Below are 14811 nucleotides of genomic sequence, written 5' to 3'. Positions count from 1 at the left end.
TTGCTAATATTCCCTCCTGCACGTTTCTTTGTTGTTTTTTTCATTTCAGTTTTTTTTTTGTATTTATTATGTGTATTTCAGGCTACCTCTCCCCTCTCCCTCCCCTTCTCCCCTCTCCCTCCCCTTCCCCCTCCCCTCCCCTCCCCCTTTCCCTCCCCCACCTCTGTGTATGTGTGACACCACTTAGGAGTCAGTTATCACCTTCTTCCTTCTTTGAGTCAGATCTGTCTTGGTTCTGTGATTATACTGTGTATTCCAGGCTAGCCAGCCTGTAGGATGGCAGACTACTCTCTCCTCTCTGTCTCCCATCTTGCCACAGGATAGCAGGGATAATAGATACACACACTACTGCATCTAGCTGTTTTATGTGGACTCCTTGGGCCCAAACACAGGCCAGCAGGCTTGTGCAGGAAGAGCTTTCGTTCACTGAGTCAACTCCTTAGCTCCTCCATTGCTTTTAAAGTCCAGTCTGTTAGAGATCTGATAAAACAGAAAAGAAAACATTAATTGCTAGATGTTTACAGTTTGGCGTTTGTTTAAATTTGTCCTTTAAAGCACTTAAGATTTGCTTTGGTAAAGGGTTTTTCACTTGAGTTTCCCAAATGACCATCTGTCTCACGTGTTACCTGCTGGATAATTCTTCCTTCTGACATGCTATGCTTCCCTGAGCATTTATTAAATCATCCTCTGCACCCCATGCTCTTCCTGAGTGTTCTATTTTGATCCACTGAAGTCATCTATTTTTACTCTGGGACTATGGTGTCGTAATTATACAGCACCCTAATACACTTTGACAGAGCTTTGTTTCCCCCCATTATCCTTCTTTGTCTGAATTACACTGGGAATTAATCTTTGAGTTAAATGGAGTAATTATCTTTCTCCATTCCTCCGCCTTTGCGGGAAAAAAAAGTCACTTTGTGTTTGCTTGGTACTGGAAAGTTGAGTGCTTTTTTTTTTTATAGCTTTGAAGGCTTTACTCTTGTGAAATGTTTCAACTTTGCTTAGGAAGGTGTTTTAGATCTTGGTCTGGTTTTATGACTCTCTTCACATGGCAATAACACTGGTCTTGATATTATTATTCTTTCCTGCTCAGAGTCTTTTGAATGTCACTGCAGCAAATCCGTCCCCACCCAGGTCCAGCTCATTCTCTTCCCCCACAGCACAGGTCATCCATCTTTCTGTTCTCAGCGCCAGATACGGTCCAGACCTCATTTGTTTTCTCCAGCTTCGGAGGAATACCTCTAAGCATAGATCCTCACTTAGCCTCCTAGCCCAAAACACCACTGTGGGAATCACCAGTCACATGGGAGGATGGGCAACAGCCAGAGGGTAGCAAGATGCTTCGCTTATCCCAGCCTGTCTCCTCTCTTGCTGGGCAGAGAATGTTCAGAGAATTATAACTTACAACTTACTTGTTGCACCTCAATCATAGCTTCACAAACAAAAAAAACTTTTATAAGAGGCCAAGGAGATGACTCAGTGGTTAAGAGCCCTTGTCGTTGTGTAGAAGACCTGGGTTCAGTTCCCAACATCCACACAGTGGCTCACAACCAATCCCAGGGGATTGGATGCCCTCGTTGGTAGGCATCAGGTGCACACATGGCACATACATATATATGTTGATAAAATACTCAATACGCATAAATACTTAATACACATAAATAAAATAAACTTAAAATTTTTGAATAAACTAAAAACTTGTTAAAAGACAGAGAATCCTCATCCATGTTCAAGGTGAAGAGGAACAAGCAAAGAGCTGGCTAGCAAAGAGAGAACCTTCTGGACTTCTAGCAGGATGAGACAGCTTTTGGCAAAGCATAGCCATGCTGCTGACATCTATTCCCAATGGGGACATGGATTCCAGATGGTCAGGGTCACTCACGAGCAAGCACCAGCTGTGATGGCTCCAGGTTGAAGAGTACCTGATCTCAGATGCCCAGCTTCAGTAATATTATTTATAGTGCCTAAGACACAGACACAGACCCTGTGTTTTGAAAGAGACAGAGAGCAGGAAATGGAGTATAGAAAATGTTTGACCTTTCTATGGCTGTGACAAAACACCATGGCCAAGGCAAGCTAGAAAATAAAGCATTTAATTTGGAGGCTCATGGTTCCAGGTTGTTAGGAGACCATGAGGATGGCGGGGACAGTGGCAGCAGGTAGGCAGAGATGGTGCTGGTACCGTAACTGAGAGCTCACACCTGATCCTGAAGCAGGAGGCAGAGAGACAGAGAACTAACAGAGATGGTGTGGCCTTTTGAAACCTCAAATCCCACCCCAGTGACACTCCTCCCCCAGCAAGACCACACCTCCTAATACTTCCCAAACAGTTCTACCAAACTGGGGACCAAGTATTCAAACATATGAGTGTGGGGGCTACTCTCATTGAAACCATCACAAGAAAGAAAAGCAGGATATGGGGAAGGAAGAAGGAAGGGAAAGAGGGGGAAGGCTCCTATTCTGACATATTCCTAAGGGGAGAGTTGTGCTTTCTCATAGGATGGGCAGGAACAGGGTTTTAGAAAGTGTTTGCAGTGCAGTCCCTTTGGTCACCCATTCCCCAGCTTTCTGGGTAGCTGTGACTCAGATGATTGTTTGTTGCCATTTCCAGCTGTATCTAACAAGTGACCACAGGACCCTTATGAAGTCTTCTGTGAAGTCCTGGCTCCAGGAGGTGACTCTGTCAGATGACGTCACCCATCTGAACTGCTGGCAGGCTGCCTTCCTCGACCCCCAGCTGCGTCTGGAATATGAAGGCTTCCCAGTCAGGGTGAGCTTGGCATGTGGGACACTGGGACCTGGGATCTGTGCAAGGAAGGGCTGTGGCTCACAGTTGCCAGTCAAGCAGGGGCTTACTGTAGCTCCAATTGCAAGTAGACTTTGTCTTTTTCTTTCATTTATAACTCAAATGTGGATAACCCCAGTCTGAGGCAGCACTCCACAGTCCTGTCTCTCAACCCTGGCTGCAGGTTAGAGCCATTCTTATACTGTGCAAAAGACCCAGGAGCTGTGGACTCTCCCAATAAGGCTGCCAGCAATGGATGAGAGCCCAACATGTAATACAACTCCCCAGTCTTGATCATACAGTCTTCATTAGGTCAGTCTGCTTCCCCTCTCCCTTTCTCTTCTCTCCTTTTCTCCTGCCCTTCCACCCTTTCCTCCTTTTGCCTCTCCCTTCCCCCACTCCCTTCCCCTCCCTTCCTCCATCCCTGCCCCCTTCCCCTCTCTCTTTTTATTCACCTTCTCATCCCCTCCCTTTGTTTTTCTTCTGCGTTCCTTTACCTCCTTCCTCCTCCCTCTTCCCTCCTCCCTCCTCCCTCCCTCTCTCCCTCCCTCCTTCCCTCCCTCCCTCTCTCCCTTCCTCCCTCCCTCCTTCCCTCCCTCCCTCTCCTCTTCCTCTCTCCCTTTCCCTTCCTTTCCTCACTCTGTAGCTCAGACCAGCCTGAGACTCTTCATTCTTCCAAGCACTGGAACAGGTATCACTTGCTTGATGACCCTTAAGTTCTCATCCCCAAAGATCCTGGGCAGCTGAAAGAAGGGATGGGGACAACAGGCAGCCACTGAGGCAGGCACAGTCTCTGATCACTCTTGGTTTAGACTCTGGGCCAAGTGTGCCAGAGTATAAGGCATGGTTGTTTTGGGAGGTTCCCATGGTCACAGAGCAAGATTGCTACCTCTCAGATCAAAGGAGGCATCTGTTACACAGAAGGGGAGGACCTATTAGGAATCACGGCGAGCATCTGGTATCAGCAGCTTTATTGGACTGGCCAGAAAAGGGGGTCCAGTCCCAGGCTACTCTGAATCTGCCCCAAGCACTGGGTCTATCTCTTTAAGGTTTAACCTTCTGGAGGTTCTTTCGTAGTTATATAAGGTGGGTGGTGGTCACCTTATCCACAACAAAGCAAGCTTGGCAGAATTTTCTCTGCCATCCTTTAGCCATCTTTTCCTAGCTTGGCTTTACTAGAATGGACGTGGCTATGGCCTTCATTCCCTCTAACCAATGCCTCTGTAAGTTAGAGGTGTTCATGATACCTCCTTAGGGAGTTTTGTGAGAACCCAAAGGTTAGGTCACAGCTCATTGCTGTCTGCTGGCCCTGGCTGTGCTTTTTGTGGGAGAAATGTGGCTGCAGGATTCTTTGTCCCAGTGATGATTCACCCCGTTGCGATCCAGGAAGCTCTGAATCTCACTCAGGCAAGCTTGCATATTGCCCTCTAGCCCAGATCTCCCCAAGCTACCTTACACATGCTACTGCTGTCTCAGCAGACCTCCAGCTGCAGCCATGGCTAGGCAAGCTGGGGGACATCAGCTGTGGAGGTAACACATGTGTACCGGGAAAGTGGGGTGCCTCAAGCAAATGCTGTCAGGAAGGAGCTGAGAGACTTTAGTTAGGTAGGTTTGGTGACAGTTCCTGTAAAGGGGAATGCTGTGGCTTTGGAGCTGACCAGAAGGCAAGGGAGATCTGAGCATGTCAACTACTCCTCCCTCAAGGGAGAGCAGACTGGCGCCTGACTGAGACTGTTGAGTAAGGAAGGAAGGAAGGAAGGAAGGAAGGAAGGAAGGAAGGAAGGAAGGAAGGAAGGAAGGAAGGAAGATAGATGGATATACCTGCTTGTCTGCTGGGAGTTTTCTGGCTTGGTCACAGCTCATATTTTGTTGGTTCATATGTGACTGAGGTGGTCTTGGTCCTGTCCAGACCAGTTGTGATCATAGTGGCTTTAACTGATGTGGAGTTCTGTAAAATGAGCTCTGCTCACCAGGAGGGCATGGCTTTGGGAATCAGACCAGCTTGCATGCCAGGGGCTGCCCCTTTCCCTTTTGACAGCGCTCATCTTACAAGGGTCAGAGTTATAAGACAATGTATCTTATATATTTGGTCAATTGTGGTGGCTCACATCTGTAGTCCCAACATTCCAGAGGCTGAGGCAAGAGGATCATAAGCCCTAGGCTAGCATGGGGTATACAGCTAAGTCCCAGTCCCCAGGAAATTCTAATTATAAACACAATATATATTCATTTTCAGAGTCATTACAGATATGAAAACCACTAGTATTAGTTCAGTCTTCCAGAAGCAACCACTTTATGTGCTATTTTTTTTCTACGCATATGAATACATATGCATAGGATATATATATATATATATATATATATATATGTATATATGAATGACATCCTGAGTCGCTATGGGGATGTCTCAGTGGGCAGAGTCCTGTGCATGTAAAAGGCAGGTAAGGCAGCATGTACCCTGTAACTCTAGTGCTAGGAGCCAGATGCAGGAGAATTCCTGAGGCTCTCTGGACAGCCCATGTAGTTGATCAGCACCAGACTTAATGAGTGATGCTTTCTCAAAGAATAAGGTAGAATGCAATGGAGAGATAGCCATTGTCTCTTCTGGCTTCCATGTGCAGGAACACACACGCACACAAGCATCTGCTACATGTGTGCTTACACCCACACAAACATGTATGTATACCATACACATAATCAGGAACTCCTAAATACATACATGTGTATACACATGCATGTGCACACATGTGAGTATTTAATATCATTAGCTATATTCCACATTGTCAAAGGTCTTCTTTGATATGACTTTGAATGATTATTCTACCATGTAGATATCTACCATGATGCATTTCATCAAGACCGTCATAGTTCTCCAGCCTTGTAAGTTACATGTGTGCTATATTGAAATGAATATGTTAATATATTTCTAGACCTTTGCTTCTAGGAAATTGGACAGAATGCTAATAGCACTTTCTTTTCCTGTTCTCTAAAGGCAAACGAGAAAGTTGTCATCTATCATCGTCACACAAACCGAGCCCTGGCAGTCCACCGGAATCTCTTCTTAAGGTATCACACTGGCAGAGGCAGGAGAATGCTCTAATTGGTTCAGGGCCATGCATGTAAAAGCAGAGGTGTTAAACTAAAATTCCATGTCTAGACATTCTAGGTAAAGGTCTTTAGATGCTAAGTTAAAAGCAACAGCATTGTTTCATTTTTATCGCCAAGGTTTATAAGAAATTATTTAAAAGTAAGGACCAATTTTTAGATTTCATTGATTGTTTTCAGCTGCTCTTAAGCACACTAAACAAGTCAAGCATGTAGAGATACTTACTGATGCTGAGCATCATTTGAATACTTCGGCTCTGCGATACAAAGATTAACCAAGTCAGCACATCCAAACATCTCATTTTCTTAAGTGACATATTTCATTTTGTAATTCAGAAACAGGTTATTAAATTGATTAAGACAGTCAAAAGATAAAATTTACTTTAAATTTGGGGTGGTCCATATGTTTATTACCTAGACTCTTGATTGGCCAAAATTTAAATGGCAACAGTCTTGATCCTGCAAATATTTAACTTTAACATTAAAAGAAACTTAGTGTATTGTTTTTGACAATTACTTTGTCTGAGATTCCTACACTGCCCACACATTATCTATTGACTGACATTATATCTGATATGCTTAAATATCATAATTATGAATTATAATGGTGAAAGTTTACTTTGTGTAGAACTTTGATATTGCTGTTCACTAAAGTCCTACCCAACAGAGATGTTGGCTGTAGAGGGACCCTATGTGTCCTCTGCAAACACGGGTGAAACATTCCTGCAAGTATACCATATATCTTTTAAAAGACTTATTTATTTTATATATATGAGTATGAGTACATTGTAGCTGTCTTCAGGCATACCATTACAGATAGTTGTGATCCACCACTATGTGGTTGCTGGGAATTGAACTCAGGACCTCTGGAAGAGCAGTCAGTGCTCTTAACCACTGAGCCATCTCTCCAGCCCATGGTATACCATATTTTAGGAGCCTTCTTGGGCTTTGTAGAGCAGTCTGGTTCAAGAGGAATTCTGTAGGAAGGACAGTGTCCATGAAAGAACAAACATTCATGGAGCGTTACACTGTTACACTTTGTTTCTAATTGGATTTTTTTTTTTTTTGGCTCCAGGACCTACTTTGGGAAGGAAGTTGAGGTTGCAGCTCACACACATCTGGATTCACACAAAGTTGAGAAACCGAAGAACCATTGGATGCTGGTTACTGGAAATCCCAGAAATAAGTCGAACACCATGCTCGACCTCTCCAAACCCACCACAGAGGACACCTGTGCCGTGGAGCAGGCCATGGGCATCAACACGTAGTGACATACCAGGCATACACATGGCTTCTCAGGCTCCACTCTCACCAACTGTAGAACTTAAAAGAAATGATCAATCTTCTTGGTTGTGCCCCAAGCAGTTTTTCAGTAGGTGCAAAACCCCATGAATATGACATTAAAAGAAATACCTTGTTAAAATTACTGAATTGAAAATGGAAGCCTAGCCCTGGGGAGTAAATAGTGTTTGAAAATGAGTACTATTTGAAATTAAATCAACTTTTGTTGATATTCTAATTGTGAAGAACTTAGTGCCCCCATTCAGAGCCCCTTGCTTAGCTGGACCAGTGAGGCCTATGCTCCTTTCCAAAGCTGTGTTTATGAAATAAAGAGGTCAGAAGTTTATGGATGTTTTGACACTTCTTCCATGTAGAACAATGTGTAGTTAGGAGATGTATCTTTGCCTTGGAATTAGTTTTTACTTTTCTTTCTTCACCAAAGGCAATATTAGAAATATTTTGGGTTCCCCCCCTACTAGTAAATTCATCATCCAGAGTTTTTTTTTTAAAGAAATGATCATCTAGCTCAATCTACATATTTGATGAGAATGCAATATAAATTCAGTTACTGACCCCTGGAAAGCCCAACTGCTTTACTAGATCCTAGCCCTAAGGAGATACCCATTTAAAGCAGACAGTTGGTCAATAGAAAAAGAAAACAATACACATCCTGCTTGAAAACTAAGGCAGAAGGCTTCAACTGAATTATTAAAAAAAAATAAACAAAGGCACTCAAGGATCAAAGAAGCTTTTCAAAACACATTCCAAGGAAAATAGCAGTGGGTGTCATCGCTGGACTGATTAGGCAGCAGGCAGAACTGTCAGGTGTCAGATCCTGCAGGACTAATGGCCTCACGGGGCAATGTCCAGAAGGGGGAAAAAAGACTCAGTCTGGGAGGGGAGTCACAAGACTTCCGGGGCGGGGCAGAGGCAGGTTCTCTAAGAGGTTACTTGGGGTTGGCTCCCGATCAGTTTCATAATTGCCAAGTACTTTTGAAGAGCAGAATGGGGGTGTCTGGCAGTCAGGCATCTTTTCTGATTTGGCATGCAGTTACCTACGGTGGCCACAAGATGTCAACATTAATAACGTTAACAAGTCAATCCCTAGAAAGGGCTCGATTAGTTGAGTTGGGCTTATTTTCAAATTATGTGGGACTTTCCAGCTTCCAAAAGAGTGTTTTAAGAGGGAGAGAATCATAAAAACCACCCCGTTAAGAGGAAAATACAAATTTTCTTTTAAAAGTTTCAAATTATAAAAATACGGTGTCTGACACATAAACATATGTAAAACCTGCTGCGAGTGGATTTGGGAGGGTGTGTGTCCAAGTTTCAAGTTAAAGCTCAGCCTTAGGCATTTGACAGACATTCATCCGGATCTCATAGTTGTCCCCAATCACCAACCCGAGCCTCAGGCTCAGGACTCCTCAAGATGTGCGAGTCCAAGGCCACGTCTGCCCCTTGCTGGCCACTCTCTCATCAAACCCCGACTAGCTACCTCAGAGCTGTTCAGAAGTGTAAATGACACGTTTTTGAGAGACAGGAAGAGACCAGTGGCCACTCAAAGGACTCCGTGAGGACACTGGTCGCTTTCTAGGGGTGTGGCTATGGGAAGCTAGGGCTCCTCTTTGAACCTCTATTCACCATAGGCTGCAATGTCACCCATCAACATCGTCCCTCTGCAGACTGGGAAAGGTTACGCGTGCTATGCTTTCTGCATCCACTTGTCATTCCTCACCAACAGCTGACAGTGCTATTTGGCCTCAGCGGATCTCTGATTATCCTGCATGCTGCCTTCTGACACTAAATTTAATTTTTTAAATGTATTTTTAATTTTTATTTATTTTATTTTATTAGTTTATTGTATTTTTATAGCAAACTTACAGAAACGGCATAGAAGACAGACAACATTAAAAACATGTACTTGCATGTAGGACAACTCAGAAAAGTATAGTGAATGAATGGAATCTACTGTATGATAAAAATGCTACGAACACCATTTAGTGGCCATCAATAAGAAATTCACTTATTTTTTTAAAAATCCAAATGCTGGCATTGTCCAGAAAAATTTAACAGGTTTATTTATAATTGTCATAAAGTTGAACTGTTGAAATGTGTTCACTGAAACATTTTGCTTGCATTAATGCTTTCCATCTTGCATTTATATGAAAAATTCACACACAAATGAATGTGGAGAAACTGCCAATACCTGATTCTGTCCCCTATATTTCCACTCGCAATCATGTACTTAGGTACCTTTGACCCCAATGAAAAAAATATCTAACATTCAGAACTACTGATAACAGGAAGAAGAGGAAAAAAAATTTTTTTTTTGAGAATGAAATGTTTCCCCTCATAGTGGACTCTTAAACACACTCTCCGAGTATGCAGCGTGCTAGCTGGATATCTTTTGGCATAATTGTTACACGTTTGGCATGGATAGCACACAGATTGATATCTTCAAAAAGGCCAACCAGATAGGCCTCACTTGACTCCCGAAAAGCACCAATAACTGCACTCTGGAAGCACAGATCTGTTTTGAAGTCCTGAGCAATTTCTTGCACCAGACGCTGAAAGGGGAGCTTATGAATCAGAAGTTCAGTGGACTTCTGATAGCTCCTGATTTCACGTAGTGCCACAGTACCAGGCCTGTACCAATGAGGTTTCTTCACCCCTCCAGTAGAAGGCGCACTCTTGTGAGCGGCTTTTGTAGCCAGTTGTTTCCTGGGTGCTTTACTGCCCGGTGGATTTGCGGGCACTCTGCTTTGTACGAGCCATGGTATGGGCACCTCCTTACTTACCACCCTTCTTCTTCTGCTAGAGCTCGACAAGCGAAAGGTGGCACTGGCGTTAGAACGGCAGTGGTGCCGCAGCGAAGGCTGAATATTTTGCCTGTGCCCATGTTTGTGCATCACATATGTGCAGTGCCCTTGGAAGCCAGAAGAGGGTATCAAATCCTGAGTTATAGAGGGTCATTAGCTGCATGGTACTGAGCTGAACCTGTATCTTCTTCAAGAGCTAAAGTGTTCTTGAGAGCTGAGCCGTCTCTCTATCCCCAAGAAATCCAAGTTTTAGTATTTGTTTCTCTTCTACCACACTACGAGCTCCTTAGACAAGCTGTCTGTGTGCACATGCATGCTTTTGATGTGTGCTGCCCCTGTTCAGATACATTGCTTAGCTCATACTATGGCCACTCACTGATATTTTCTCACTATGTCGCAAATGGAAGCTTAGGAATATGGGGGCTTGCCTAGCACTGCGCATTAATTGTCTTCTTCATCATCAACTTCCATTGTGAATCAAAATGGTATTTCTTTCCTTTGCTACTGTGGCGACCGGGAAGCTCCCTGAAAGCAGAGAATGGAGCTCCCAATCTGTCCCCTGAGTAGAGCATCATTGCAGTCACCATCACCATCACTAATGTTTATTGATCACTTGCTGTGTGCTAGGCCTTTGGTTGTTTCATTACTCCCATGGCAATCAATTTAATTCTCACTGCCTGTGAGATAGGTAAATTATCTGAAATTTACAGAACAGGAAATCTACAAGATAGATTAGCAGAGTCTGTGTCCCATGATCAGTAACAAGGGAGTCAGGCAGCCTGGAACCCTGCCAAGGGCAACTATCTGTCTCTGTTATGTCGTAGACAGAGATCCTGAGACTGACTGGGCTACTAATACTGAAACTCAGAAATGCTGAGTTGTATTCTAAGGTGTGACCTTGGATGTGTCGTCAAGTTATACACCAAGACCTGCTGCAAACGTGTCCCCCTACTGACAGAGGGTGGAGCAGGATGGTAAGTGCTTAATGCACAAAACTGTGCCCAATCTGCACTGTGGAACTCTGGGCTGGGTGATAATTTCTAATGGCTTCAAAGGGACGGTATGGTCTCCTGTGATCATGTAGGAGATGACCAGTGTCCATAACTGGGTTATTTGAGGGGATTTAGAGCCCTACCTCATCAGAGCTGGGTGGGAAGACCCATGCCTGCAGGCAATGGAACTGGGAGAAGGAGGCAGCGGGAGGGAGGCTGAAGAGCAAACTCAGCTCAGGTAAAGTCCACAGCAGGCACTAACGGTGGGATGGCCACAGAGAAGGGCGGAGACCTGAGCACTCGTCATGTCAGGAATACACAGTGGAACTGGAAGCATTTGTGACAACATAGACGAACCTATAAATGAGAAGGTCGCAGAAGGATAGTTTCGGTGAGATCTCCCACGCAGAATCTTGAGTAAGTAGAGGAGAGAAGGGTGAGTCAGAGTGTGAGTACAGAGATGCTCTGAGCTAGGACACAAGCTTCCGGTTACATGAGGACCAAGCTTTATGCACGCTTCCAAGGCTCATAGTCACTACTGGAATGATTTAGAAAAGTTGGCATAGCATGAATGAGATATATATATATATATATATATATATATATATATATATATGCACATATGTATACACACATATTTGTACATTATATATGCACATATGTATACACACATATTTGTACATTATATGTACAAATTAAATGTACATGTATGCACATATATTTGTATATACACATATGTATATGTATGTACATAAACATATATACATAAACACATGTACATGTATGTATACATATGTGCATATAAATGCATATACATAATCATCTTCTTGATATAGATATATATAGGTATAGATATACATATAGGTATACTATACATATAGCTATACATCAAGTTATAGATACATATACATATACAAATGTACACATACACATGCATATAATGTAATATTCATATCCATCCTATATATAGATAAATATACATAACAAATGTGTATATACACATATGTATATATATGTACATATATATGTTTTATAATTTTTGAGTTTTATATATTTGAAAATGTTCTTGATCTGGGGATGCTGCAATAAAAAGAAAACTGGTTCTCCTGGCTCTTCAGCAGTTACCTGCGACTTGTAATTCTTTTGCAAAGCACCATTATAGCATATATTTTTTTTGAGATGCCTCACAATAAAGCTCTAATAGTTATTTTCTAAATGAAAAAAGGAAACGTGGTACGGATAGAATCTTGATTTGTTAAAAACGAAATTCAAACATTTAATTCCTCCTGAGCATCTGCAGTGAAGCAGACCCGTTTCATCACAAACCCCAAAAAGTCTTGTCAAGTTTTGTTCGTGGCTCATTTAGGACTCCATGAAGCGTCATGTAACTCGGTGAGTCTTAGACTGCTAATGGCCGCTTATATAATTCAAAACACTTGGGTGTGTAGCTGATTTTAAAAACATTAATGGAAAAATTTGGAAATAATGCTGGCAATATTTAATTTTAATTAATCATGCAATTCCTTGAATTATAATGAAAGGATGGACTTTCTTTTCTTTTCTTCTTTTAATGATTAACAGGTGCTAACTGGTTAACTGCCTGAACTAATGGGTTCACCGTGAGATTTCTATACGTGCATTTATCTCATTAAAGCATACCCATACTCCTACTCCCCCTTCATATGTGTTTGCTTCTCCTCACTGCCCCTCAAGCCCCCCTCAGGTCCAAAGAGTCTCTTAAATTTAAGGTACCTCCATGTATGAGAAAAAAACATTGTCTTTTGTGTTTCCCGGATTTCCATTAGCATAATGATCTCCAGTTCCATGTATCTTCCAATAAATGAAATAATCCCATTCTCTTTGTTTTTGAGACAGAATCTTCTGATATATCTTAGGCTGGCCTTGAACTCACGCCTCAGTTTCCCAAGCGCTGGTATGACAGGTAGCAGACCACACTGGTTCTTCCTAACCAGCAATACTCTGCTATGTATATAGACTGTACCTTCTTTCTTTTTCCTTTTTTAATTTTAATTTTCTGTGCTCAGTTTCTTTGCCTGCACGAACGTCTGTGCATCACATGCGTGTCTGTTACCCTCAGAGGCCAGAGAGGGTGTCAGATGATTGTGAAATGCTGGGAATCAAATCTGAGTCCTCTGGAAGAGCGGCCAAGGCTCTTAACCACTGGATCATCCCTCCCACAACCAACCAACCTTCTTCCCTCCCTCCCTCTATCCCTCCCTCCCTCTATCCCTCCTTCCTTCCCTTCCTCCCTCCCTTCAGGTAGTTTTGTTTTCTATTCTGTCTTTGATTCAATCTTGTTGTTTTGCTGAGGCTGGCCTGCAGTTCATTACATAGTCAATACTACTTTTGAACCTATACTATCCCCCCTCCACCCCTTAACATCTTTGTCATCCATCTATTTAAGTGTACCCAGGTTGATCCCAAAACCTGGCTACTGTGGCAAGTGTGGCAACAGCCACCAGTGTCAGGAGCCTCTGTCATCGGCTCACTAACTTTCATTCCTTTATGTATATTCTTGGACGTAGTCTAACCCTGGTCATATGGTGGTCGTATTGTTTGATGGGGAAGTTGCATGTTGCTTTGCACAGTGGCTGCACTTCCTTCTCACTAGCAGTATATAAAGTTCCTCTACCCCACATCTCCACTAGCTTTTTATTATTTTTCTAAAATAGTTATTTCTAGCCGGGGCGAGATGGGGTTTTAATGTTTTGATTTTCATTTTCCTGATCACCAACAATGCTGAGCATCGCTTTAAATATTTATTGGCCAGTCGTGCTTCTTAAAAAATAAGAGAGAATGTGCAGACTATATGTATGAAGTTGTGAGAGGGCAGATGAGTTTTAAAAAGGTAAGTTTCCTGAAAGAGTGTTCTAGAAGTACCTAGTGTTCAGCCTGAGTGGTTACTCTTAAACTACCACATTGTGTGTCTTACAGGAAATATTTGCCAATTAAGCTTTTTTTTTTTTTGTTCTCTTTTATGCTTCATGGTTTTGGGGTTGAATCCTGGCCTCTTGTCTACGATGAGCTGAACTTTATCCATAGCCTCCTGGTTAACTAAGTATCCCATTTTAATTTTTAATAAGAACAATATACAAGCTGTATTGCATTATCTGGTAATTCAGTTTCCCTGTCTCATTCCCCCAGCCTAGAGGGACAGTATTTTGTGCACTAGTTCTGGACAGTTAGATGTTCTCTGGAGATCTGTCTTGATCAACATCAGGAAAGTTTCAACTCTGGTAGAGAAATCATTCAAGATGCCCTGTGTTTCTAGTGGTTGCGTTTTAGGTTACTGAATCTTACCCTTTTCCACAACAAGTAACTCAGATGCCTGCAACTTCAGACTTCCTGGGCACTAGAGTGTGGATTCTGCCGGGGAAGATTAACACAGGGCTCTACTCCAGAATCCTGGCACTGTGCATATTAAGCTATGAACTCTCAGTACACGGAGTCACACACGAATGTCCCCCACTTCTTCCTACTTTGGAGAGACAGAGACGGTGCCTCCTGTGGCTGTCCTCGCTGCTGGGCAACCTCCTCCTCCCTCCCTCCTTTCATGGTCTCTGTAGTGTATTATTGTTGGCTGATGGGAATAAGGTTGAACATCTGCCAAACATCTGCTCATGTCTCCTGAATGTGCTTCCAAACAGACGGGCAGGAAGCAGCACCACCCTTGCACTGAGCTGCCAGGGTCCATAGCTTGCCTGGCTTGCTTGGGGACTGTGAGGATGGAGAAGAAGGGGCTCAAATTTGGTCTCTTTTATGGCAGGATGAGAGAGAGAGAGAGAGAGAGAGAGAGAGAGAGAGAGAG

General features: G+C 43.0%; 1 protein-coding gene and 1 pseudogene across 1 annotated transcript in view; one reads left to right on the top strand and one right to left on the bottom strand.

The window, feature by feature from the left end:
* Cfap161 (cilia and flagella associated protein 161) overlaps nt 1-7517 on the top strand; it is a 14187-nt gene extending 6670 nt beyond the window's left edge. The window contains exons 6-8 of the mRNA XM_028774765.1: nt 2612-2770; nt 5778-5851; nt 6966-7517. Of these exons, the coding sequence (XP_028630598.1) occupies nt 2612-2770; nt 5778-5851; nt 6966-7158 (426 nt within the window). The 3' untranslated portion in view covers nt 7159-7517. The remainder of the gene's footprint in view (nt 1-2611; nt 2771-5777; nt 5852-6965) is intronic.
* Nucleotides 7518-9534: 2017 nt separating this feature from the next.
* LOC114626994 lies at nt 9535-9946 on the bottom strand (annotated as a pseudogene).
* Between the last annotated feature and the right edge of the window lie 4865 nt (nt 9947-14811).

This window comes from Grammomys surdaster, unplaced genomic scaffold (assembly GCF_004785775.1).
Source record: "Grammomys surdaster isolate TR1022 unplaced genomic scaffold, NIH_TR_1.0 242, whole genome shotgun sequence".
NCBI lineage: Eukaryota > Metazoa > Chordata > Mammalia > Rodentia > Muridae > Grammomys > Grammomys surdaster.
This window is presented reverse-complemented; position numbering and strand designations above follow the sequence as displayed.